The sequence below is a fragment of the Callithrix jacchus genome, chromosome 3, assembly GCF_049354715.1.
Source record: "Callithrix jacchus isolate 240 chromosome 3, calJac240_pri, whole genome shotgun sequence".
In the NCBI taxonomy this organism is placed as follows: Eukaryota; Metazoa; Chordata; class Mammalia; order Primates; family Cebidae; genus Callithrix; species Callithrix jacchus.
The window spans coordinates 79,003,247-79,030,333 of record NC_133504.1 but is presented as its reverse complement, the minus strand read 5'-3'; the positions used below and the strand labels follow the sequence as shown (position 1 = coordinate 79,030,333).

The 27,087-nt window shown below is 40.1% G+C and overlaps 1 protein-coding gene, 1 long non-coding RNA gene, 1 other non-coding gene and 1 pseudogene across 5 annotated transcripts in view; 2 read left to right on the top strand and 2 right to left on the bottom strand.

The window, feature by feature from the left end:
* Window positions 1-1,186: 1,186 nt before the first annotated feature.
* Window positions 1,187-3,213, bottom strand: LOC100895620 (KRAB domain-containing protein 1 pseudogene; annotated as a pseudogene).
* Window positions 3,214-20,489: 17,276 nt separating this feature from the next.
* Window positions 20,490-21,547, top strand: LOC100894398 (uncharacterized). The gene is made up of 3 exons (XR_618427.5): window positions 20,490-20,869; window positions 21,127-21,169; window positions 21,363-21,547. It is a non-coding gene; the product is annotated as an uncharacterized LOC100894398 (long non-coding RNA).
* Window positions 20,924-21,054, top strand: LOC118152596 (small nucleolar RNA SNORA24). Its single transcript, XR_004741341.1, has one exon. It is a non-coding gene; the product is annotated as a small nucleolar RNA SNORA24 (small nucleolar RNA).
* Window positions 21,548-23,382: 1,835 nt separating the features above from the next.
* PRSS12 (serine protease 12) overlaps window positions 23,383-27,087 on the bottom strand; it is a 79,492-nt gene continuing 75,787 nt past the window's right edge. For 2 of the 3 annotated variants that reach the window (XM_035293055.3, XM_002745448.6), the window contains 2 exons: window positions 24,693-24,973; window positions 23,383-24,100 (listed from right to left, as the gene is read on the bottom strand). In XM_035293055.3, coding sequence (XP_035148946.1) covers window positions 23,793-24,100; window positions 24,693-24,973 — 589 coding nt within the window. In that variant the 3' untranslated portion in view covers window positions 23,383-23,792. The remainder of the gene's footprint in view (window positions 24,101-24,692; window positions 24,974-27,087) is intronic. The other variant, XM_078366576.1, reaches the window with a different exon arrangement.

The window sequence follows — 27,087 nt, the reverse complement described above, 5'->3', positions numbered from 1 at the left end:
AAATAATAATAAATTCAATTTTTAATAATTATTAAATGTAAGACAAATAAAAAACCTCTAACTCTTAAATAATGGTAATTGCCAGATAATTCTTATAAATTATCCTAACAACAATACCAAAAAGATACTGCTGGTTTCCTTGTATAGATGAGGAAACAGGTTTGGAATGGATAGTTAACTCTCCTAAGGTCTCACAAGTAGCAAAGCCCAGGCTTATTTTATACCTAATATCATTTTTCTTCTGTTACACAGAACATCAGTTAAGAGCATGGGCTCTGAGCCAGCAAGCTTACATCCAAATCCACTTCAAACCTCAGGTTAATTACATTATTTCTCTGTGCCTCAATCTACTCATCTGTAAATTGGGGATAATAATTGTATAGCCCTCATACAATTGTTAGGATTAAATGAGTTAATGAGCAAGTAAATACTCAATAAACACTAGTTATCACCATTATTACTATCTCTCTTAGAGACTATAAATAATTGTAGTTGGGTGCAGTGGCTCACATCTGTAATCCCAGAACTTTGGGAGGCTGAGGCAAGCAGATCACGTAAGGTCAGCAGTTTGAGACCATCCTGTTAAACATGGCAAAACCCCATCTCTACTAAAAATACAAAAATTAGCCAGGTGTGGTGGCATGCACCTGTAATCCCAGCTACTCTGGAGGCTAAGGCAGGAGAATCGCTTGAACCCGAGAAACAGAAATTGCAGTGAGCCAGAATCCACCACTGCATTCCGGCCTGGGTGACAGAGCAAGACTCTGTCTTAAAAAAATGCTATAAATAATTATTTTCAGAACTCCTTTTGTGTTACACTCATTTTACATAATTTCCCTTCTTAGTCCTTTTCAGTAAGTTTTGTTCAATGCTGTAAAGAATGATGAGTATTAAAAAATTTGTATTACTTTAATCAAATTTAAGTCCTCAATTCCAGAAATTTCTTTCTGGACTTTCTGTTCCCTAAGAAAACCGTCCATTTACATGAATTATCATACTGATAAAAGTGTTTTAAACTAACGAAATACAAAAGTCACTTATCTGGTTCTATTCTACTTAGTTTTCTACAGTTTTACTTATAAAATTAAGAAATAACTACTAAAACATCTTACATGTTAAATTGGAGTATTCTTTTTTTAATGACTGTTCACTTGGAGATAAAATTTATTTATTTTTGACCAGGTGAGGTGGCTCACACCTGTAATCCCAGCACTTTGGGAGGCCACGGCAGGTGGATCACAAGGTCAGGTGTTTGAGACCAGCCTGGCCAATATGGTGAAACTCCATCTCTACTAAAAATAGAAAAATTAGTCAGGCATGATGGTGTGAGTGCCTGTAGCCCCAGCTACTTGGGAGGCTCAGGCAGGAGAATCACTTGAATCCGGGAGGCAGAGGTTGCGGTGAGCCAAGATCACATCACTGCACTCCAGCCTGGGCGACAGAGTGAGACTCCATCTCAAAAAAAAAAAAATTATTTATCTTCCTATAATGTAAGTACGACATTTATTTTTAACCTTTGCTTAAAGCTTTACAAAGATGGCAGAAAACAAAACTATAGACCAATCATATTCCTGAATAAAGAGGCACAATTCTCAATGCAGTGTTAGCATGTGGAATCCAGAAACAGGTTACAGGTAGAATACACAGGGACAGAGCGAAGTTTAAAGAGTGAATATGAAAAGGATGCTTGAACACTGTCCCAGGAAGGCAAGAATTAATCTATTCTTTTACGTCTTTTTAAATGGACTTTTTGAGGATGTATGATTACATACTATAAAACTCACCAGATGAAGCATACATCCCTTAACTGCTGAGTCATTAATAGGATTGTACAGCCATCGTGGTGATCTGATGTCAGAAGATCTCTGACGAAGATTGATAGATGGGGTTCTTCATGCCCATTTGAAGATAAGACCTGCCCCCAACCCAGCCTCAGCCAGTCATTGATCTGTTTTCTGTCACTATAAATTTGCCTTTTCTGAACATTTCATATGAATAGAATCATATAGTATGTAGTCTTTTGTGTCTGGCTTCTTTTCACTTAGTGGCATGGTTCTGAGTTTCATTTATACCATGTATTAGCCATACTATGCATCAGTTCTCCTTTTCTTTTTTAGATTTTTATGTTAAGTTCAGGGGCATATGTGCAGGATGTGCAGGTTTCTTACATAGGTAAAAGCGTTTCATGGCAGTTTGTTGTACAGATTATTTCCTCACCAGGTACTAAGCCTATTACCCAATAGTAATTTTCCTGGTCCTCTCTCTCCTCGCTCCCTCCCTCCATCCTCAGGTAGGCCCAGTGTGTATTGTTCCCCTCTATGTGTCCGCGTGTTCTCATCATTTAACTTAAATACATCAAAATGAATTATTTTAATCAATGAAACACATTAAATCTACAGAAAAATAAAATGTGCATTTGACATCATTTAAGGTGGCTCTTACGTCAACTGCTTTCTTGGAAAACTGGTAAATGTCAAGAATTTAAACTCTTTCTCCTGTCTTCACAGCACTGATGATTTTGAAGAATTTTTGATTTTATTATACATAACATTGCTTTAGCTAAGTAAGTGTATCTTCTCAGTTCCAAATATCCTATAAAGCCTGCTCTCCAGCCCCTCCTGCTTAGGACTCCCTGTAGTTGGGTGAAACAGGGCTCTTTCCCTTGCTCCAGATGAGAGACAGAAGCTAGTTTGGAAGTGGGTAGCACTGCTACAAAGGCCACGGCCTCATAGTTTTCCAGCATCACACAGTACAAGGCCTCTGGTCAGGCACCAAGATGGCCCGTTCCTTCTTAGTGAAGTATACAGCCACATCCTCAAAAGCCACCGATTCCTGAGGCCTGGCTGTTGAGGACATAGTTGTCATCGTCTGACCTCTTTTATTCCTTTCTTGGGTAAAGGTAAAAGTCTCACGTGCGTGGGATCCTGACGGCCTTTGCAGCTTTTCAGCAAGCCAAACGAGTATTCTTATACAGCATCTGAAGCCTTTTATTTTACTTTTTTATTTCTTTATTTATTTCGAGATGCAGTTTTACTCTCTTACCCAGGCTGGAGTGCAGGGGCATAATCTCTGCTCACTGCAACCTCCGCCTCACAGGTTCAAGTGATTCTCTTGCCTCAGCCTCTTGAGTAGCTGGGATTACAGGCGCCTACCACCATGCCTGGCTAATTTTTATATTTTTTGGTAGAGACAGTGACAATCTATTCCAGTTATAAATACTAACTAATAGGAATTGGTTCCACAGTTTGCCATAGAATTTTCCCTTTGAAATGATTTTCATTACAAAATTTGAAATATAGTCCTAACATGGGGGGAGACTTAATTTAAACCTTTTGGCAAAGACAAAGGTAAGATGTGCCTGAGGCCAAAAGAGTTAGTAATTTTTTTGCCTTAAATACTACTCTGCATTCAAGAAAGTTTGTCATTTTTGCTTAAATGTACCACCCTGCACTCATTTTTCCTTCTGTACATTATGCATAATTTCTCAGAATTCTTTTTCATTTTTTATCATCCTAGCTTCCTCATTCAACAAACGTTTCATTGAGCGTGCACCAAAGTACTACTGTAGGTAAGATGAATATGACTACATTCTTGCCCTCTAGTAGACCGGGCAGAAATATTTTATTTCTCCAACAGAATCATTGTCCAGTTTGATATCTAGCACATTAACAGTGTGTTAAATAATTTGCACAGTAGGAAATGAATTAAATCTCTAACTGATTAATTCAGCATGTTAAAAAACTTATGTATCAAGTTCCGGTGTATTCCAATGGTATATTTAGAATATGCATCTGGAGAAGATTGTTCATTTCTGGTAGAACCTTAAGTTTTCAATATTCACTGTAGATATTCATTATATAAAACTGAAGTCCAGAAGATAGGCTTTTAGAGCTACTAAATATGCTGCCATTTTCATGTTATTATCCACATATACATTAATACATTCATGCACAATGAACAAATGTATTTAATTCAAAGGGGTTTAAACACTATACCTAAACAAGGTGACAAATTCAGAGGTTTAAACATATACATAAATAATAGGGTAACAGAGCCATCTAGTGGCCCTATAAAAATTGTTGTTTCATGTAATTTTGTTTCGTTCCATCAAGTTTTACATAAATGTAAGTTTATCTTCCCACTGATACAGAAATTTATAAGCTTACGGATAATGGGCAAAAGTAATTTGGACCTGGGGTACTAGAGTAAATGTTTGACATCATAAAACCTCTAGTATCTATATTGTGTGGATAAAAAGGAAAATTTTATCATGAAAGCATTCGATATTTTTAAATTGTTAGCTTACAAATACTCCAAAACAAGATCTCTTTGAATATGCCATATTAAGTGTTAAAATAAACAACAGTTTTCTTTGCATAAAAGCAAGAAAGAAAAAAAAGCCTCCCTAGGAAATAGATTAAAGCACGGACCACAAGCCATCTTGGAAAGAAAGAAAGAAAAAGTCAGGCTTCTGAGATGGTAAATATTTAATGAAATATAAGTGCAGAAACTCACTGATGTGCAATTTTTTACAACCAAGTCAGGCATTCACTCTTAAAATGCCAGAGGCCAGTATGAGATGATAGAACACCTGGGCAATTCCAATTTTTAAGGCTAAACTATAAAAGGCTCACCATGTTGCTTTTCAATACATTTGTATTATAAATGTTTCACAATGTCAAAAATTTACTCTAATATCCTAGCTCTAAAATTCTTCTGATTCATCGTCACCTTGGAATTAATGGATCCAACTTAAACCACATTTTCAATGTCCCTCACTGTTTTCAAGTATTATCATCTCTTCTTGTCTAACTTATTTCCCAAGGCAAATCAATATAAGCAGTCCTTTGCATGCATTCCTTTTACCTTCTCGGACTTTGCTCACTCTCTCGGCAAACTACAACTTGGTTAACTCCAACTCCCTGTCACCTCCATACCAGCACCTATGCAGCTGAGCACGATGAAGAGAAAATACACAATCATGCTAGAGATTTGACTTTGAATTCATTACAAGAACTCAAGTGAGCTCCTAATGTGACTCAGGAAATTACTTTTCCAAGTCTATTAATGCTATCTCCTAATTTTTTCCTCTCTCCTCAGATTTCCAACACTCTCTCCATAATTACCTGATCCTCACTCTCAGTTGATGGCCTGGCTTTCTATTATCCTAAAAAAAAATTAGTACATGAGAACATTCGAAGATCATACCACCACTCATCCACAAGCACATGTACCCATATACTCCTTTTTTTGTTTGGGTTTTTTTGTTTTGTTTTTTGAGATGGAGTTTTGCTCTGTCACCCAGACTGGAGTGCAATGGCACAACTTGGGTCACTGCAACCTCCGCCTCCTGGGTTCAAGCGATTCTCCTGCCTCAGCCTCCCAAGTAGCTGGGATTACAGGTGTGAACCACCACACTCGGCTAATTTTTTTAATTTTTAGTGGAGATGCGGTTTCTCCATGTTGGTTAGGCTGCTCTCGAACTCACGATCTCAGGTGATCAGCCCACCTTGGCCTCCCAAAGTGCTGGGATTACAGGCATGAGCTACCACCCCCAGCCCTAATCCTATTTCTATAGATGGACTGCCTAAACTATTATCTTAGGGTAATCCCTACTTTTGTGCACTAGATCCCATCTCATTTCCCAAGCAATTCAACAAATCTTTGCTGCATCACCAATTTTTCCATTTCTACTAGATCTGTCCCATCAGAACACAAACATACTTTAAGTTCTCCTGTGCTTGAAAAATGACTGACTCTCGATCCTGCATCCCTGTCCAGATATTGCAGCATTTCTCTTCCTCTTTACAGTTTAACTCCTCAAAAGAGTTGTTCTAAATCTGTGATTTCCAATACTTTTGTTCTCTCTGAAATTACTCTTATCAAGGTCCCAAGTGACCTTCATATTGCTAAATCCAATAGTCATTTCTCAACTGCCATCCTGCTTGTATTGTAAACAACTGACCACCTTCTTTTCAAAAACGTTTTGACTTTTAAGGTACCACACTCTGCCGGCTTTTCTCCTTAAATCACTTCTCAACCTCCTTTACAGGTTCCTACTATTTTTCCTGGTAGATTAATACTGATAGGCTCCAGGGATGAGTTTCTTATTCTATTTTCTTTCTTTCTTTCTTTCTTTCTTTCTTTCTTTCTTTCTTTCTTTCTTTCTTTAAGAGAAGGGGTTCTCAGATTCTTGCTCAGGCTGGAGTGTAATGGCACGAGTATAGCTCACTGCAGCCTCAAATTCTTGGGCTCAAGCAATCCTCCTGCCTAAACCTCCCAATAGCTGGGACTACAGGTGCATGCCACCACACCTGGCTAATTTTTTTTAATTTTTTGTAGAGATGGGGTTTCACCATTTGCTCAAGCTCATCTCAAATTCCTAGGCTCAAAAGAGCCTTCAGTCTCAACCTCCTAAAGTGCTGGGGTTAGAGGCATGAGCCTCTGCACCTGGCCTCTTATTCTACTTTTTATCTAACCTTCCTCCCTTGGTACCATCATCCAAGCTCATGGCTTTACATACCTTCCATAGTTTGCCAATCCACATATTTATTTCTTCAGCCCAGACCTCTCCCCAGACCGCGATACCGATATATTGAACTCTTTACTCAATAATTCCACGTGGATGTCTGAAAAGCATCTCAAACATAACATACAAAACTGTGCTCCTAAATACTTCTCCCTGAAAACCTGCTCTTCCTGCAGTCCCCATCTCAGCAAATAATCAAAAACCTTAGTCATTTTTCTCAAAGCCTATATCACTTTTGTTTATATACCATATCCAATCTGTCAGTAAATTCTGTCAGCTTTACCATAAACATATTTCCAGAATGGAATCATTTATTTCATTCACTGTTACCACTCACCCAACACCATTCTCTCATCTTATTATTACATTAGCCTGTTTCCCTATTCCAATCCTATCCCCATCGCTATCCTAGAACTTTTCTAAACAGAGCTTTGAGAGAGAACATGTAAATCCTAAGTTACAGCATGTTATTCTACTCAAAACTCTCCAGTGGCTATCCAGCTTATTCCAAAAAACTAAAAATCGTATAATGACCTATAAGGCCATAGGTAGCCTATCATTACCTTTCTAACTTCACTTCCTACTCACTTACCTCATTCCAGCCAAACTGGTTCAATTTTTGTTCTTCAAACATGCCAAGTTGAGTTACCTATTCCTACATAACAAATTCTCCCAAAACATAGTGGCTTAAAACAGAATTTATTATCTCACTCACTGTGTAGGACAAGAATCCGGGTGTGGCTTAGCTGGCTCCTCTGCTACAGTGTCCCTCCAAGGCTGCCATCAACAGCTGGGGCTATACTCATCTCAGGGCTCAACTGGGTAGTGATCCACTTCCAAGCTCATTCACATGGTTGTTGACAGAATTCAATTCCTCGTGAACTACTGGTCTGATAGCCTCAGTTCCTTGTGGCTTGTTGGCCAAAGGCCACTCTCTGTTCTTTGTCACATGGGCCACTCCAACACAGCAGCTTGCTAGATCAAAGCAAGCAATACAAAAAGACACCATGGAATACTACACAGCCATAAAAAACGATGAGTTCATGTCCTTTATAGGGACTTGGATGAATCTGGAAACCATTATTCTCAGCAAACCGACACAAGAACAGAAAGCCAAACACTGCATGTTCTCACTCATAGGTGGGTATTGAACAATGAGAAGACATGGACTCAGGGAGAGGAACATCACACACTGGGGGCAGTTGCGGGGGGGGAAGGGGAGAGACAGTGGGGGTGGGGAGGGAGAGGAGGGTGGGAGGGATAACATGGGGAGAAACGACAGATATACTATGCACCTAAAGTAATATAAATAATTATTTTTAAAAAGGCAAAAGAGGAAGTGGTAGCAAAACACAAGTCAAGTTTTTATTTTTTATTTTTTTATTGCATTTTAGGTTTTGGGGTACACGTGCAGAACATGCAAGATAGTTGCATAGGTACACACGTGGCAGTGTGATCTGCTGTCTTCCTCCTCTTCACCAACATCTGGCATTTCTCCCCATGCTATCCCTCCCCAGCTCCCCGCCTGCTGTCCCTCCCCTATTCCCCCCAATAGACCCTAGTGTGTAGTGCTCCCCTCCCTGTGTCCATGTGTTCTCATTGTTCATCACCCACCTAGGCATGAGAATATGTGGTATTTCATCTTCTGTTCTTGTGTCAGTTTGCTGAGAATGATGTTCTCCAGATTCATCCATGTCTCTACAAAGGACACAAACTCATCGTTTTTGATGGCTGCATAATATTCCATGGTGTATATGTGCCACATTTTCCCAGTCCAGTCTATCATCAATGGGCATTCGGGTTGGTTCCAGGTCTTTGCTATTGTAAACAGTGCTGCAATGAACATTCGTGTGCATGTGTCCTTATAGTAGACCGATTTAGTCCTTTGGATATATACCCAGTAATGGGATTGCTGGGTCAAATGGAATTTCTATCTCTAAGGCCTTGAGGAATCGCCACACTGTCTTCCACAATCGTTGGACTAATTTACACTCCCACAAACAGTGTAAAAGTGTTCCTTTTTCTCCACATCCTCTCCAGCATCTGTTGTCTCCAGATATTTTAATGATCGCCATTCTAACTGGCGTGAGATGCTATCTCAATGTGGTTTTGATTTGCATCTCTCTAATGACCAGTGATGATTATCATTTTTTTATGTTTGTTGTCCTCATGTATGTCTTCTTTTGAAAAGTGTCTGTTCATATCCTTTGCCCATTTTTGAATGGGCTTGTTTGTTTTCTTCCTGTAAATCTGTTTGAGTTCTTTGTAAATTCTGGATATCAGCCCTTTGTCAGATGGGTAAACTGCAAAAAATTTTTCCCATTCTGTTGGTTGCCGATTCACTCTAGTGACTGTTTCTTTTGCCGTGCAGAAGCAGTGGAGTTTGATTAGGTCCCATTTGTCTATTTTGGCTTTTGCTGCCAATGCTTTTGGTGTTTTGTTCATGAAGTCCTTGCCTACTCCTATGTCCTGAATGGTTTTGCCTAGATTTTCTTCTAGGGTTTTTATGATGCCAGGTCTTATGTTTAAGTCCTTAATCCATCTGGAGTTAATTTTAGTGTAAGGTGTCAGGAAGGGGTCCAGTTTCTGCTTTCTGCACATGGCTAGCCAGTTTTCCCAACACCATTTATGAAACAGGGAATCCTTTCCCCATTGCTTGTTTTTGTCAGGTTTATCCAAGATTGTATGGTTGTAGGTATGTTGTGTTGCCTCCGATGCCTCTGTTCTGTTCCATTGGTCTATATCTCTGTTTTGGTACCAGTACCATGCTGTTTTGATTACTGTAGCCTTGTAGTATAGTTTGAAGTCCGATAGTGTGATGCCTCCTGCTGTGTTCTTGTTGCTTAGAATTGACTTGGCTATGCAGGCTCTCTTTTGGTTCCATATGAAGCTCAAGGTGGTTTTTTCCAGTTCTGTGAAGAAAGTCAATGGTAGCTTGATGGGGATAGCGTTGCTTCTGTAAATTACTTTGGGCAGTATGGCTATTTTCATGATATTGATTCTTCCTAACCATGAACATGGAATGTTTCTCCATCTGTTTGTGTCCTCTCTTACTTAGTTGAGCAGTGGTTTGTAGTTCTCCTTGAAGAGGTCCCTTATGTTCCTTGTTAGTTGTATTCCTAGGTATTTTATTCTCTTTGTAGCAATTGTGAATGGCAGTTCCTTATTGATTTGGCTCTCTTTAAGTCTGTTATTGGTGTAGAGGAATGCTTGTGATTTTTGCACATTGATTTTATATCCTGAGACTTTGCTGAAGTTGCTTATGAGTTTCAGGAGTTTTGGGGCTGAGACGATGGGGTCTTCTAGATATACTGCCATGTCGTCTGCAAATAGAGACAATTTGGCTTCCTCCTTTCCTATTTGAATACCCTTTATTTCTTTTTCTTGCCTGATTTGCTCTGGCTAGAACTTCCAGTACTATATTGAAAAGAAGTGGTGAGAGAGGGCATCCTTGTCTAGTGCCAGATTTCAAAGGGAATGCTTCCAGTTTTTGCCCATTCAGTATGATACTGGCTGTTGGTTTGTCGTAAATAGCTTTTATTATTTTGAGATATGTTCCATCAATACTGAGTTTATTGAGGGTTTTTAGCATCAAGAGCTGTTGAATTTTGTCAAATGCCTTCTCCGCGTCAATTGAGATAATCATGTAGTTTTTGTTTTTGGTTCTGTTTATGTGGTGAATTACATTTATAGACCTGCGTATGTTGAACCAGCCTTGCATCTTTGGGATGAATCCTACTTGATCATGGTGGATAAGCTTTTTGATGTGCTGTTGCAATCGGCTTGCAAGTATTTTATTAAAGAATTTTGCATCTATGTTCATCATGGATATTGGCCTCAAGTTTTCTTTTCTGGTTGAGTCTCTGCCGGGTTTTGGTATCAGGATGATGTTGGTCTCATAAAATGATTTGGGAAGGATTCCCTCTTTTTTGGATTTTTTGGAATAGTTTCAGAAGGAATGATAACAGTTCCTCTTTGTGTGTCTGATAGAATTCGGCTGTGAACCCAACTGGACCTGGGCTTTTTTTGTGTGGTAGGCTCTTAATTGCTGCCTCGACTTCAGACCTTCTTATTGGTCTATTCATAGTTTCAGCTTCCTCCTGGTTTAGGCTTGAGAGGACACAAGTGTCCAGGAATTTATCCATTTCTTCCACGTTTATGTGAATAGAGTTTTTTGTAATATTCTCTGATGATGGTTTGAATTTCTGTGGAATCTGTGGTGATTTCCCCTTTATTGTTTTTTATTGCATCTATTTGGTTGTTCTCGCTTTTCTTTTTTAATCAGTCTGGCTAGTGGTCTGTCCATTTTGTTGATCTTTTCAGAAAACCAGCTCTTGGATTTATTGATTTTTTGAAGGGTTTTTCGTGTCTCTATCTCCTTCAGTTCTGCTCTGATCTTAGTTATTTCTTGTCTTCTGCTAGGTTTTGAGTTTTTTTGATCTTGCTCCTCCAGCTCTTTCAATTTTGACAATAGGGTGTCAATTTTGGATCTCTCCACTCTTCTCATGTGGGCACTTATAGGTATATATTTTTCTCTAGAGACTGCTTTAAATGTGTCCCAGAGATTCTGGTATGTTGTGTCTTCATTCTCGTTGGTTTTGAAAAACTTCTTTATTTCTGCCTTCATTTCATTGTTTCTCCAGTCAACATTCAAGAGCCAGTTGTTCTGTTTCCATGAAGCTGTGCAGGTCCGAGTTAGTTTCTGAATTCTGAGTTCTAACTTGATTGCACTATGGTCTGAGAGACTGTTTGTTATGATTTCAGTTGTTTTGCATTTGCTGAGGAGTGCTTTACTTCCAATTATGTGGTCAATTTTAGAGTAGGTGTGATGTGGTGCTGAGAAGAATGTATATTCTGTAGATTTGGGGTGGAGAGTTCTGTAAATGTCTATCAGGTTTGCTTGTTACAGGTCTGAGTTCAAGTCCCGGATATCCTAGTTAATTTTCTGTCTGGTTGATCTGTTGAATGTTGGCAGTGGAGTGTTAAAGTCTCCCACTATTACTGTGTGGGAGTCTAAGTCTCTTTGTACGTCATTAAGAACTTGCCTTATATATCTGGGTGCTCCTGTATTGGGTCCATATATATTTAGGATCGTTAGTTCTTGTTGTATCGATCCTTTTACCATTATGTGATGACCTTCTTTGTCTCTTTTGATCTTTGCTGGCTTGAATTCTATTTTATCAGAGACGAGAATTGCAACTTCTGCTTTTTTTTTGCTCTCAATTTGCTTGGTAAATCTTCCTCCATCCCTTTATTTTGAGCCTTTGTGTATCCTTACATGTGAGATGGGTTTCCTGGATACAGCACACTGATGGGTTTTGGTTTTTTACCCAATTTGCCAGTCTGTGTCTTTTGATTGGTGCATTTAGCCCATTTACATTTAGGGTTAATATTGTTATATGTGAATTTCATACTGTCATTTTGATGTTAGCTGACTGTTTTGCCCATTAGTTGATGCAGATTCTTCATTTTGTTGATGCTCTTTAGCATTTGGTATGTTTTTGGAATGGCTGGTACTGGTTGTTCCTTTCTGTGTGTAGTGCCTCTTTCAGGAGCTCTTGCAAAGCAGGCCTGGTGGTGACAAAATCTCTGAGTACTTGCTTGTTTGTAAAGGATTTTATTTTTCCTTCACTTATGAAGCTCAGTTTGGCTGGAGATGAAATTCTGGGTTGATAGTTCTTTTCTTTAAGGATGTTGAATATTGGCCCCCACTCTCTTCTGGCTTGTAGGGTTTCTGCCAAGAGTTCTGCTGTGAGTCTGATGGGCTTCCCTTTGTGGGTGACCCGACCTTTCTCTCTGCTGCCCTTAGCATTTTTTCCTTCATTTTAACCCTGGTGAATCTGACTATTATGTGCCTTGGGGTTGCTCTTCTTGCAGAATATCTTTGTGGTATTCTCTGTATTTCCTGGACTTGAATATTGGCCTGCCTTGCTAGGTTGGGGAAATTTTCCTGGATAATATCCTGAAGAGTATTTTCCAGCTTGGATTCATTCTCTTCGTCACATTCAGGTACACCTATCAAACGTAGATTAGGTCTCTTTGCATAGTCCCACATTTCTTGGAGACTTTGTTCATTCCTTTTGGCGCTTTTTTTCTCTAATCTTGGTTTCTCGTTTTATTTCATTGAGTTGATCTTCGACCTCTGATGTCCTTTCTTCTGCTTGGTCAATTCGGCTGCTGAAACTTGTGCATGCTTTGTGAAGTTTTTGTGTTGTGTTTTACAGCTCCTTCAATTCACTCATTGAAGTTGAATTCAACTCTCTAAGTTGTCCATTCTTGTTATCATTTCATCAAATCTTTTTTTCAAGGTTCTTAGTTTCTTTGCATTGATTCAGAACATGTTCTTTTAGCTCATGGAAGTTTCTCATTACCCACCTTTTGAAGTCTGATTCTGTCATTTCATCACACTCATTCTCTGTCCAGCTTTGCTCCCTTGCTGGTGAGGAGTTGTGGTCCTTTGTAGGAGGCGAGGTGTTCTGGTTTCGGGTGTTTTCCTCATTTTTGTGCTGGTTTCTTCCCATCTTTGTGGATTTATCCACCTGTCATCTAAGCAGTTGCTGATTTTCCGATTGGGTCACTGAGTGGACATCCAGATTGTTGATGATGAAGTATTTCTGTTTCTTAGTTTTCCTTCTAACAGTCTGGCCCCTCTGCTGTAGGACTACTGAGGTCCACTCCAGGCCCTGCTTGCCTGGGGTACACCTGTAGCAGCTGTGGAATCATGAGGGTTGCTACCCCTTTCTTCTTCTGCTATCTTTGTCCCTGAATGATGCCCACCAAATGTCATTCTGATCAGTCCTTTGTGAGGTGACTCTTTGGATATATGGGGGTCAGGGAGTTACTTGAGGAGACTGTACTTTATACATGAGGAGATAGTCTGTACTTTATAGGAGCTCAAGTGCTGAGCTGTGAGCTCTGTTGTTCATTCAGGGCTGCTAGGCAGGTACGTTTAAGTCTGCTGCAGCAGAACTCATAAAGCCCCTTTTTGTTCCTCAGGTGCTCTGTCCCGGGGAGTTAGGGCTTTATTTATGAGTGTTGCACTGTCCTGCCCAGCAAGGAGGCAATCTAATCACTTCTTGCCTGTAGTGGCTATGCTGAGCTGCTGTGGGCTCTGCCCTGATGCCGTGGGCTCTGCCTGCTGCCATGTGTGATTCCCTGTAGTTCTGTTTATATGGGTGTGGTTAGAGCTGCCATGGTGATGATGGCCCGCCTCTGTAGTGGCCGACTCTCTCTGTTATGGCGGGTTGCCTCGGCAATGGCAGGCTGCATCAGCAATGGCAGTGTACCGCCATAGGGGTGGAGTGCCTCCGTAATGGTGGACACCCCACCTCCTCCAAGCTGCACCATCCTGGGTTCAGCTGTGCTTGCCGTGAAACTCTCAATCCCGAGCGTTTCCAATTGCTGTTTTATTTTTGTGGGGGTGGGACCCGCCGAGCCTGATCACCTGGCTCCCTACCTCAGAGCCTTTTTTTTTTAGTTGAATGGTTAACTCTCTCCCAGGTGTTCCAGTCGCCTGCTGAAAGGGCGCCAGGATCTGTGTGATTTCCCGTGCAGCAACCCACTGTGGCGGCTGGAACCACGTTGCTGCCCGGGAATCTCCTGGCCTGGCTTTCTGTTTAAATCCCATTTAATCAGATGAATGTGCTAATCTGCCTTCCGAAATCTCCAACTGCCGGTTTAACAGGGCAACCAAATCAGTGTATTTTGTACAGAGTGCTGCTGCGCTGCGGCCCTGGCCCAAACAGCACGCCAGCCCAAACAGCTGTGCTGGTGGCCTGTGCAGCTCCTACACCTGGGAATCTCCTGGTCTGTGGGCAATAAAGATCCGTCTGGAAATGCAGCGTCCACTCACCATCTGTGGTTTCACTGGAAGCTGCAATCCTGAGTTGGTCCTACAGCGCCATCTTCTCTCTCTCCTCAAGCTGGGTCCGGGTTGCAGCCAAGTTGCCTCTGCACCACGCGGTATGCTATCTCCGAGGCCCGCAGGGAGAGAGCAGGTGAGTGAGAGCCCCCTCATCGACTCCGAGCACGATCTGGTTGTGTGCCTTCCTGACCTTGTCCTCTACTCCACAAGTCAAGTTTTTATAGCCTGATCTCAGAAGTGACATTTCAACACTTTGCCATTTGAGAGATTACATAAGGGAAGGACTAACAGGAGGTGGGGTTCACTGGGAACTTTACCTACTGTATCAGGTATGGTCCCACTGAGAAAGCACTGGTTGCGTCGAATATTCTTCTTCCAAATGTCTGCATGTTTTGTTCCCTCGCATTCTTCAATTTGACCTAATGTCAGCTACTGAAAACATTTTCCCTGAACACCTTTTTAAAATTATAATTCCCGGGCCGGACGCGGTGGCTCATGCCTGTAATCCCAGCACTTTGGGAGGCCAAGACGGGTGGATCACAAGGTCAAGAGATTGAGACCATCCAGGTCAACATGGTGAAACCCTGTCTCTACTAAAAATACAAAAAATTAGCTGGGCATGGTGGCGCGTGCCAGTAATCCCAGCTACTCAGGAGGCTGAGGCAGGAGAATTGCCTGAACCCAGGAGGTGGAGGTTGTGGTGAGCCGAGATTGCGCCATTGCACTCCAGCCTGGGTAACAAGAGTGAAACTCTGTCTCAAAAAAAAAAAAGAAAGAAAGAAAAGCCCAGGAGCACATCATTCTGATGTGACATATGTTACATTGATTCATACTCTAAGGACTAAAGCAAGTTTCATGGCCACACCTAACTCCAAAAGCACGGGGAAATTGAATCCTACTGTGTGCTTAGAAAGAAGAGAATCAGAAATATTTCAATGTATTATTATAACACTAATGATTTCTACAGTGGCCAAATTACAACTTTTTACATTATTTTTGTAGTTACCTTTCTCTATTGCTACACTGTGTATTAGTTTGTTCTCACATTGCTATAAAGAACTATCTGAGACTGGGTAATTTATAAGGGGAAGGAAGTTTAATTGGCTTATAGTTCCATAGGCTGTAAAGGAAGCATGGCTGGGGAGGCCTCAGGAAACATTCAATCATGGCAGAAGGGGAAGCAGGCACATCCTACATGGGCAGAGAAGGAGGAAGAGAGAGCAGGGGAGGTGCTACACACTTTAAAGTAACCAGATCTCATGAAAACTCACTATGACACAAATACCAAGAGGGAATCAATGATCCAATCACCTCCCACCAGGCCTCTCCTCCAACACTGGGGATTACAAATCAATGTTGGACAGGGATACAAATCCAAATCCAAACCATATCACACTGCTAATATAAGATAACATGTCTGAGCTGTCTCCCTACATTTCTAGTTCCCGCTTCCAATCAAGTGAGTATATTAATGAAAGATTAAATTTCCCCAAATATTTTCTATGTGTTAAGCACTTGTTATAGAAAGTGTAATGGCTTTCCTACTGATGATCAGGTAGAGTTCCTCATCCCAGGCCAACATATGATGTATGTTACACTTACCATACTCATTCGTATTTTTGTTCATTCTATTTCATATAATAGAATATATTTTCCATTCTTCCTACCCATCCTTTAAGATACATCTGAGTTCTTGTTTTTCTTTTTATAGTCATCTTCCTCTAGAACATTGGAAAATATTGGTTTTTTTTTTGCCATCTTTGTACCTTACATTATTTCATTGTAAGGTATTTATTATTTTAATGCAAAGTATTTCTTCTTCTTACCTTATATTAACATTTTTTTCATCAGTAAATATTTAATGAGTTTCTACTATTTGTTGGGCCCTGTCATAGATGCTATGGATCTGTTGGGCGCTGTCATAGATGCTATGGATCCATTGGGCCCTGTCATAGATGCTATAAAACAAAACAGAATTTAAAAAATTTTCATGGAGCTTACATTTTAGTGGCAGAAAACATATGCAAGTAAGAGTATTAGAGTGCTATCAGAGAATCAGAACTACTAGGAAATACATATACTCAAAATCATATATGTGGAATTTGACCTTACATAATTGTGGAATGGAAGGACCAAGGAAAACTGGCATCTACAAGAATGAGCTGTAATCCATAAGAATGAACTAGAATCAGGACTAATCTCTTCCTGGTTCCAAGGGTTTAGCTTTGATGATGGGGATGATCTGCCAGAGAAGCCAATGCCCTTTGTCACAGACTCAGGGGTTGCTGAAGTTGAAACAGAAGATCTGGGATGACTGAAGAAGCTACTGCCCGACACTTACAAGACAGGTTAGTAGATACGTGACAACTTGCATGATCTGCAACATTGCCTCATGCCCCACACTGACCTTCCAAGTGTAAAAAGTGTATGCTGCTTTACTTTCATTTACTCATACAAAACATCTCCTGTGGCCTATTCTATCCTGGAATTATAGGAAAGGGAAACATAGTACTAGCTTAGCTAAATTAAGGTAGAAGCCAATCACAATATGCAAATTATATGGTATGTTAAAGTCAATAAGTGCTGTGGAGAAAAACAGAGCACAGAAGGTGAGAAGTGTTTGGAGGGTAGGAATTATAATTTTTTTTTTTTTTTTTTTTTTTGAGATGGAGTTTCGCTCTTGTTACCCAGGCTGGAGTGCAATGGCGCAATCTCGGCTCACCACAGGAGATCAGCCTGAGCAATATAGTGAGACCTTGTCTTTACAAAAAAAGAAAAAGAAAAACTTAAAAATATTAGCCAAGTGTGGTGGCACACACCAGGCAGGAGGATCACTTGAGCCTAGGAGGTGGAGGTTGCACTGAGGCAAGATCATGCCACTGCACTGCAGGCTAGGCAGCAGAGCAAGAATATTTCTAAGTAAATAAAGAAACAAATAAAATCCTTAAGCCAACCTTCATTTACCAACCAGTTTTTAATTCTTCTATTTGTTGAATCTCCTAAGGCTCAAAGCCTTGGTTTGAATACAGCTAAATTCACTGGGTTTGATCTCAAGTCAAACTTAGAAATACTGTCATCTCAGCCACAAATGTCCCACTAAAGCAGACAGAAACCACTACTAAATCACTACTTTGTCCTAAAATGAAAATATAATAGACTGTAAAGTTATAATTGCTTTTTAAGTTAAGCTTTGTTTTACATTTACAGAAAAGTTGCAAAAATGGTATGGGGGAGTCCCCACACACCCTCATCCAATTTCCCCTACTATTAATGTCAACAATACTATGGCACATCTGTCAGAATCAAGAAATCAATATTGGCACTATTAACTAAATTCCGCACTTTATTCAGATTCATCAGTTTTCCATTAATGCCCTTTTTCTGCTAGAGATCCCAGTCGGGATACCACATTACATTTAGTCATTATGTATCATTTTCTCTAGTATAATAGTTTCTCAGACTTTTCTTGTTTTATTGTGACCAAGACATTTTTTGAGTACTGTTTAGGTAATTTGTAAAATGTACATCAATTTTGTTTCGTGTGACTTTTTTCTCATGAGTAGGCTGGGGTATGGGCTTTGAGGAAGAATAACATGGAGGTGAAGTGTCCACATGATAAAAGAGAACACATTATCAACATGACATATCGTTGATGTTAAATATTGATCACCTGGACTCTGTAATGTGTGCCACTTTTCACCAAAGTTCTGCTTTCTCCCCTTTCCGTACTCTACCCCTTGAAAGCAAGCCCACAATAAAGTTGGTGGTAAGATCAGCAAGGGGAATTAAACTCTATCTTCCGGAGAGAAATGGCATTTAAAGTAAACATAAAACCTTTTCGATTTCAGAAACATATTGAGTATTTCAAAGCATTCAGTAATGCAACTGACTGTTCATATAATGAAAGTCATTCTGCTAGGCACTTGAAGAATTAGACATAGTCCTTCACCACAGTTTATAATAAAGACACCGCAAGAAAAATGTGAGTTAAGTACTATAGTATGTTAAAAAAAAGAAAAAAAACAAATTCAATTGAAGTAACCAAAATTTTATGGAAGTGATATTTGAACAAAGCACTGAAAGCTGAGTAGAATTCTGACAGATAAAAATAGATGACAAGGCAGTCAAGATGGAAAAAAGATCATAAAATATGGGGGTAGAAAAGAACAGATTTTCTACAGTCCAGTTTCAGACAAAACACAAAGTTCTAATTAAAGGCCAGAACACACAGGTGCACACAGTCCTGCATGCATATACACATGCTGTTATGCATATTCCTTAGCCATTGGAAACATTAATTTCAAATCTTCAATCAGACTTTTTAGCTTAGCATAAATGAATGGTGTTATGGGCGGAACTGTGCTTCCCAAAATTCATTATGTGGAAGCCCTTATCCTCGGTACCTGTGAATATGACTGTATTTGGAGATGGGGTCTTTAAAGACGTAATTAAGTTTGAATGAGTTCATCGGGGAGGGCCCTAATCCAATTCGGCCAGTGTTCTTTTAGGTAGAGCCAACTGAGACAGTTTCAAAAAGAAAACAATATTAAGATACCAGGAAAACACCATCATACACATGCCAAGGAGAGAGGCCTCAGAAGAAACAAGCTAATGACACCTTGATCTCAGACTTCCAAACTACAGAACTGTGACAAGTTTTTGTTGTTTAAGCCACCCGGTCTGTGGTATTTTGTTATGAGAGTCCTAGCAAACTAATATTGATAATTATTTAGATTTCAATAAAATGTAACTCCGCAGAACACCCTCCTGTGATTCAGTACCCAAGCCTTGTTATTGAATAATTCTTTTCGGTTCACAAGTGGAATGAATGGGAGTGAAGTAAGAAGACAAAGTAAGATGGGGTGAAATAATGGTGAGCCTTGGAAGCCGCTCTATTACCTCAAACAAAAATTTTTCTCCTATAAGCTTGTCCATTCCAACCCTTACGGCAGTTACTGCTCTAATTCTTTACTCAAAAAAGTATGTAATGACTTCATGAAGTTTTTGTAGATCTCCACTGTACTTTATTCACCCGTCTTGATACCTTTTTCCTTGACAGCAATTGTACAATGTGCTGCTCCAAATGATCCAGCACTACGTAAAAACTTCACCTGCTTTATTTCATACAGGAGGAACGCGAAAACAGAAAAGAAATTTAGCGTTCTTTAAAAGCACGTATCTAATAAGACTATTCCCGAAGGTTGGAAATTCCACTTTCCAAGGGCGGTAGCTCTATTTCATTGCATCCTCCAGGGATGTACAGCGGGTGAGTTAAGACTGGGGCGTTCCGCTTTCGGGAGTCCAGGGGCGCCCAAATGTGAGCAACAAACTACGGGTCAGGGGCAGATTGCAACATGAAAAACGTACACACGCGCACAAAACCGGGTGTGTCACCTAGGCTCAAAGGGTCTAACATCCTTTCCTTTTTAAATTTTTTTTTTTTTTTTTTTTGAGAGGGATTCTCGCTCTGTCGCCCAGGCTGGAGTGCAGTGGCGAGATCTCTGTTTACCGCAACTTCCGCCTCCCAGGCTCAAGCGATTCTCCCGCCTCAACCATCCGAGCACCCGGGACTACAGGTGTTCACCATCACACCCGGCTAATTTTTGTATTTTTAGTAAAGATGGGGTTTCGCCATGTTGGCCAGGCTGGTCTCGAACTCCTGACTTCAAGAAATCTACCCGCCTCGACCTCCCAAAGTGCTGGGATCACAGGCGTGAGCCACTGCGTCCAGCCCCTTTTTCTAATATTGTGTAAAATAAATATCCTAAACAGGAAACACCACAATTTTCCCCTTCGCTTCCGTGACCTACAAGAGTAAGCGTCAGATTTTTCGCTATCGCGAGAACCTTCGGACTTCAGTGCGTGCGCATGCGTCAGGTTCCGGAGCCGGAGACCCGCTCAGACTTGGATGACCGGCAGGGGAGGGGAGAAAGAAGCCGAGTGAAGGGGGCCACCGAGGAGGTGGCCGAAGTAACAGGTGGAGCCGCGGCGGAGCTGGGCGGGGCGAGGAATGAAACATAGGCCCCACCCCTCGCGGTGCTTCCCCCGGAATAGCGTCATCAGTTCTATAAGATAGCTAGCGCAGAAAGCCTTGGCCTTTCACTTTCGGGAAGCGTCGGGATCAGGTGAAGGCACGCAGTTGTCTTTTGTAAATTAAAATGATAATTGAGCCAAAACTTACAGCCTTACCTGAAAGGCAGCGCAGTCAGGATATTGGTAGGTCGGGGACAGCTTTGGAAACCCTCAGGTTTACAAGCATGCGCGGATATGAGTGCTCATTAGGTCGCAGGGTGGCCACGTGCAGCCCAGGACCCTGAACCCGGGTGCGTGTGGGCCGTGGGCCCTCGGGGATAGGTTCCGTGCACCCGGGGACTCTGGTGAAGCGTGTTAGTTTGGCCGTCGGTGTCATGTGGCCATCTTGAGTCTAGTCGCTCTTCGTGCCTTAGCACCTCGAGAACCTCAGTTTGCACCAGATGGTAAGTAATATAATCTGTAGCTGTTTGCTTGCTGGTTAACTCTGGATCGTGAATCTCCATGTATCTTTGGGACCTGTCAACCGTGGCAGTCTCCCTTCCTAGCCATGGAAGAGCATATTCTTGTTTATTGGCAAAGCTGTCACCATTTAATTGGTATCAGATTCTGACTTGCACAAGTAACATTCTTCACTGTTAAAAACCTGGAGGGTGCCCGGTTATTAGGTAAACTTTTCTAAACTGTTGTTAAATTGTTCTAGGAAGCTGAACTGAACACATTACGATGGATGATGGAAACATGAGGTACATTTCTTTTTTCTTATTCCTTAATCTGAAATGCCTTAGTGTTAGGACGCTGGAATGCTAAAGTTGGCCTGTTTTGCTGGCTTTTGTAGTTTAAGAGTTAACAGCCAACTGAATTCAGTGATAAGATCTTAAAGCAGTGAGGTAAGTACACAGGTCTGGGTTTCATAATTTTTTTTTTCTCTTTTTGCAGACTCAAGAAATCAAAAGTGGTAATGGGTGAAGTCTATTCAGCATCCTGCAATGGATTTATCTTAGTCGGGGAAATTGATGTTTCGAATGATGTTCTGGAAGTTATCAGGACGCCCATTTTCAATATAGGCTTGGATTTTTTAACGTAATATTTAAGGTGGTTCTTAAATAAAATGCATAATTTTATGTGGCTACTCATTGTTACTTGACTGAGTGGTTAATAGACGGAAAGGTATTTAATAGCAAGCAGAATACTTCCTAATGTTACCCACTCACGTGGAAGTAGTGTGAATGAGTACAGTTACAAGGTTGCTGCAGCTTTTGTGAAAAATGTAAAAGATAAAAAGGACTAGGTTACCCCCAAGGGAGAGAACAGACTCTAATTTTTTCTAAACCATACAAAAAATTAAAGCAGCTATACAAGGTGAAAAATTACGTACTTTATTTACACAACGATGCACAGAACACTAGTATCTTTCAAAAGTCACACTTAAGACAATTGGTTAAATAAAAGCATGCTATATGAACCATGTATTCTTCAGGGTTGAGTAAACTGCAGGCTGTTTACTGCCTTTTAGGTTTAGTCCCTGATTGACTTGAAACATAGATGTTGCTTGCACCAGCACCTGTAGTTTAATTACAAGGGCAGCCTGTGGGAAAATTTCAATAGACTTATTTCTCACCTATATTGCACGTTTTTCCCAAGCCCTTGTGCAAGTGTGCCATGGGTAGCTCTATTTACATGTAAATGCTGCTTTAAAAGTTTATCAAAATCCTTAAGTTTTTACAAAAGTTTTTAAAGCTCTTCTGCATTATATGCAGCATTGCAAATCTGCAAAGTAGTAAAACTATAAAGCACCTTTTGGTTTGCACCACTTTTACAGAAATGGAGATTTGTGAAAAGGACGTAATTTGATGTAGAAGGACAAAGTCCTTTCGTGACTGACATTCAGGAGGATTACTTAAAACCATCTGAAAGTTCATGCTAACCTCTATATTTATACTGGGGACCTGGGGAAGTATCCATGACATTGAAGTATCTTGAATGTGCCTTTTAAATATGAGCATTACTGCCGAGAATGTCCCATAAAAGTGCATAGTTTAATTCTCTAGGGTTAAGCAGTTATGCCTTAACCCTTAGAGAAATAGCCATAGGGAAACAATTCTTGGGAGAATTATGGGGGGAAAATCCAGCATTGGGACTCCTGGAGTTACGAATCAGTGTTTTACCAACTGGTCTTGCTTTGAGGTAAGTCTGTTTTCCCTATTTGAAAACTAGGGCTGCTGCTATAAGATCCTACTGGCCTTTTGCAAATTGTCATTTGTGTCATTTGCAAATGATGTGCATAGTGATTGCACATGATTGCAAGTGATGTGCATGGCCATTTAATGTAGTGCCTGGCATATAACTGCTTATGCATTAAAACAACTGAAAGCTGCTACAGCTTTTCCAATGTATAGGCCGGGAAAGCATTTTGACTAGTGTATTTTAAGATTGGATTGTGTCAGGTTGGTCTTGGAGAAAACCTGCAGGTACAAGTCAGTTACAAGAAAGTGTCAGTAGGTGGCACTGTTAGATCATGGTCGGGGAACATAGCCTATGATGCCAAGGACAAGTTAACATTTTATTCTGAGTTAAATCTGAAGTGCTTGATAAAAATGAATATACTAGATATGTTAATGTGTTGAATAAACTAGGTTGTATGTCCAACTGGCATTTTATTAACCAGAAATCCTTTCAAATTTTGCTAGTAGTTTATCTACTATAGGCAGAAAATATTTTATGGTTTCTGCAGCACTGGGTACTTAACAAGGATACTTGTTTCCAAATATCAGATCACTCTCACAGAGAGTGTTGTGACAGGCAAATGTCCTTGAGGCTTAGTAATCCTATTCAGGCCTGAAAGTTTATAATGGAATTCCTTAACCATTGATTTCCTCACTTAACAAAGGCTATAGAGAAAATGAAGATTTCTTCTCAAGTCTTTTGAAAAGATCAAAGCATAAATACTGCACTCTTCTGATTGTAGTAAAGGGTGTTTATGTCAAATGTAGATAACATGAATTCAGACACCACTGATTCAACTATAAGGGATTCTCAAAATGTAAAAACGAACTTTTGGGAAATCAGCACAGAATGATTTTGAGAAAACAGGCACGGATAGATGAGACTTAGAATAAGTCACTCCAGTGAAATTTGGGTAGACAACAATGCTCATTTAAGGGTTATCACTATTCCACTACAATGAGGTCTCTGAAAATATTCACAATACAAATTCTCACAAGCAGCAAGGGGTACACTGTTTTTTAAGCACAAAACAAAGCAAAAACACGGATTTCAGTCCCCATTTGTTGTCATCTCTGCTGAGTGCTAATAGCAGGGGTTCAAAGTTTTCCATCTGTTTAAATGCTGCTTTGAGGTTTCCATGAATTACAGTTTGGTGACACTTTTTATCCAAGGTACAAAGGCTGAGACTTTGGTATAAACACCAGGAGAATCCTTGACTCCACAGCCATACCCCCAGGAGGTCACTCCATACACCACCCAGCTCTCTCCAGGCCGTTCACACATGAGTGGTCCTCCGCTGTCTCCCTGGCAGCTGTCCACGTGTTTGTGTTGATGGAGGTTTCCAGCACAGAGCATTCTCCCTGTAAACCGACCCTTATAACGTTCTTCACAAAATCTCTTAGGAAGTAAGTGTATGGCTGCTTGTTGTAGTGTCCTTGAATAGGCTTGTCCTACTCAAACCAAACATCTGATTAGTGGCATTTGAGCTAAGCATCACAACATTTTAACAGTTAGCATGTCATAGTAATGAAAATAAAATCCTTGTTGTGGCATTAGTGTTTAAAATGAGCAATGACTAGATGGTATGTACCATTGTTAGCTGCCTTTTTTAACAATGACACAGTCTTAACCTCTACAAATTTACTTCGCAGTACTGAACTGAGGAATAATGAATAACATTTGGATTTGTCTGGAGGAAGGTAACCTAAAGAAAGCACATTTGCGCAGGCTTTCATATTTGAATTCTGTATATTTAAAACCATATAATGCATTAATGCTGGTTTTGCATTAGCGCATCTATTCATATTCGTCTACTTCACTGAACTTGAATTCACAGTTTATGAAGAAACTTGAGTTCTCAGTTCTCAGAACCAGCAATACCTCCGGAATATGAATCTCAATTACATGCATGCATTTCACACTAAGCAGAATTTCTCCAAATAAGCCTGAACCCATTTAAGATCTTATGCATTACAGGCCCAAATAAGTGGATAATACCAGACAAAAAAAGGTGCCCTGCTCTGTTTTTTGATTATGCATTACCTGTGTCTCCCCATCCTGTTATGTAACAATTGGATGCTGTTTTCTGTGGCCTCTCTCTCCAGAGTGGTAAACAGGCTGGTAAAACGTGGCTGTTGAATCTGGCACATTGCTCTTCAGGTCCTTGTAATCTAACCAGGGCTATGTCATAATCACTGCTGTCAGGTCGATATTCCCGATGAGTCACAATCTCTTGAACTCCAATTTCTTCCTCAAACTCCTCTGGTACCAGAGTATGATAATCCCCAACCCGAACAGCATAGTTCCTAGTGCTGTTGCCATACCTGAGAGGCACAGAGTACTAATGAGAAACTTGAGCTTCAGATAGTGAAAATTACTAATTGTCAAGAAGGAAGACTAATGAAGATAAAAGCCTTTCTTCCAAATCATCAGCCCCTTTTGCAAATTTAACCTTTCTTTCCATTTATCTGACCCACCATTGGTGATCCTCTACTGGAAACCCATTGTCATAACCTTTATTTCACTGTGTAATCTAGGTTACTGTTTTCCAAGGAGCAAATGTGGAAGATGAGTGGAAAATACTGACTAATCATTAACTGTCATTTCCCAAATAAAAAGGGATCAAAACAGGAACAAATAGTATAAGTCAAAATCATTGTTCTGTGTTTGCCATTTTTGTTGCTCTGTTATTTCCAAGATTAGTTCATCACTAAGCTCTGTGAGGGCAGAACTGTCTGATCTAACTTCATGTCCCTCACAGTACTTAGTACAATCCACTTCATTCCTGCAAGGTAGACTTAAACTTGTTCCCTTCCCTCTAAAGTGAATGCAAATCCAAACTATACTTTCAGATCAACATTTTCATTCTATCCTTTCACCTCTTAAATCTTTATTCAGATGTCACCTCAGTGAAGCCTACTTTGACACCCTCATATTTAGAATTGCAACCCATCTTTCTTTGTCCTCCCAACACTCCCAATATTATCTGCTCTACTCTCCTTTTTTAAGCACCACTTTCTAAAAACTAATCTATTATGTTTGTTTTCTCTCCTCCCTGTGTTAGTAAAAGCTATTCCAGGTCAGAGATCTTTGTTGTGTTCACTGATGAATCTAAAACACCTAGAAGAGTGTTGCACCATTAATTAGGAATGCAAGAAAAATGGTTTAGTTAGTGAACAAATGTTCATTGTTAATGCGTACCTTTTTCCATGAGAAACTATAGTTAAAATAGAAACACAATATTTACTAGATGGATAGTTCTCAGTTCACTTTTCAACCATCATACCTAACACACCTAAAGAAGGGTTTCTCGACCTCAGCACCTATTAACATTTTGGACCAGATAATTCTCTGTTGTGAGAGCTGCCCTGTGCATTATAGCGTGTTTAGAAGCATCCCTGACCACTATTTGCTAGATGCCACTGGTACATGGTACACACACCCTCCATCCCCAGTTGTGATTGCCAGAAATGACTCCAGACATGGTCAGATGTTCCCTGTTAGGCAAAGTGCCCCTACTTGAGAACCTCTGACCTAGAATGACCTAACCCATCTCCTGGTTACTTCCTCTTTCTCACTGTAGACTACAGCACCATGCTCACTTCATTCCACTACTTAGAACATTCTTAAGACTTAATTTCCAATGACTTTTATTTTGTAGGTCCCTGACTTACTCATCTGCAGTGCATGTATTCTCCACCTCATCTCAGCAACCCACTTACAATGTAAGACCTAGATGTTGTATTCACCAGATAACCACACACCTCTGAAATCTTGTTTTCAAGCATATTGTATTTCTGCCTTCTATTTTTACAGCTCTAAAATCCTTCAAACCCATTGGACTTCTATCCTTTGGCCCCACTATTTTTTCATTTCAGTCTTTTATAACTTCCCTTATTATCTGGCTTGGATTCTACCATCTGCCCATTAAAGGGGGAAAGCATGCATATAAGAACTGTCACTTTAATTTTTTTTTTGCCGGAACTTGACTCATTCATTGTTTACACGACCTGTAATTGAATGTGAGCTGAGAAGAGTTGGTATTCAAAAACTTGGCATTTTCTAGTGTCTATTTAAAATAAAACTTCCCACTTCTATAAAAGTACTGGAGGTTATGAGATGCCTGAATATTCTAATATCCTTAAGTAGTGCTGTGACCGTCTTGTATATATAATTAGCTGTCAGCACTCAAAAACAAAACAGTTCCACAAAGACTATTTGGCTTATACAGCCACCTACTATCGATATTTAATACTAATAATCTATGATTTCTTGAGACTCTCAATCTTAAATCATCACATATCTTTAAAGTTCAGAGGCTTTTTAATATATTGTTCCTAAATGCTCTTATCATTTCTACTTCAAAATTTAAGTAAAATTTAGGATTATTTCACATACTGAAACTGTAACAATTAATAGGCAATTTGACCTGTTTGAG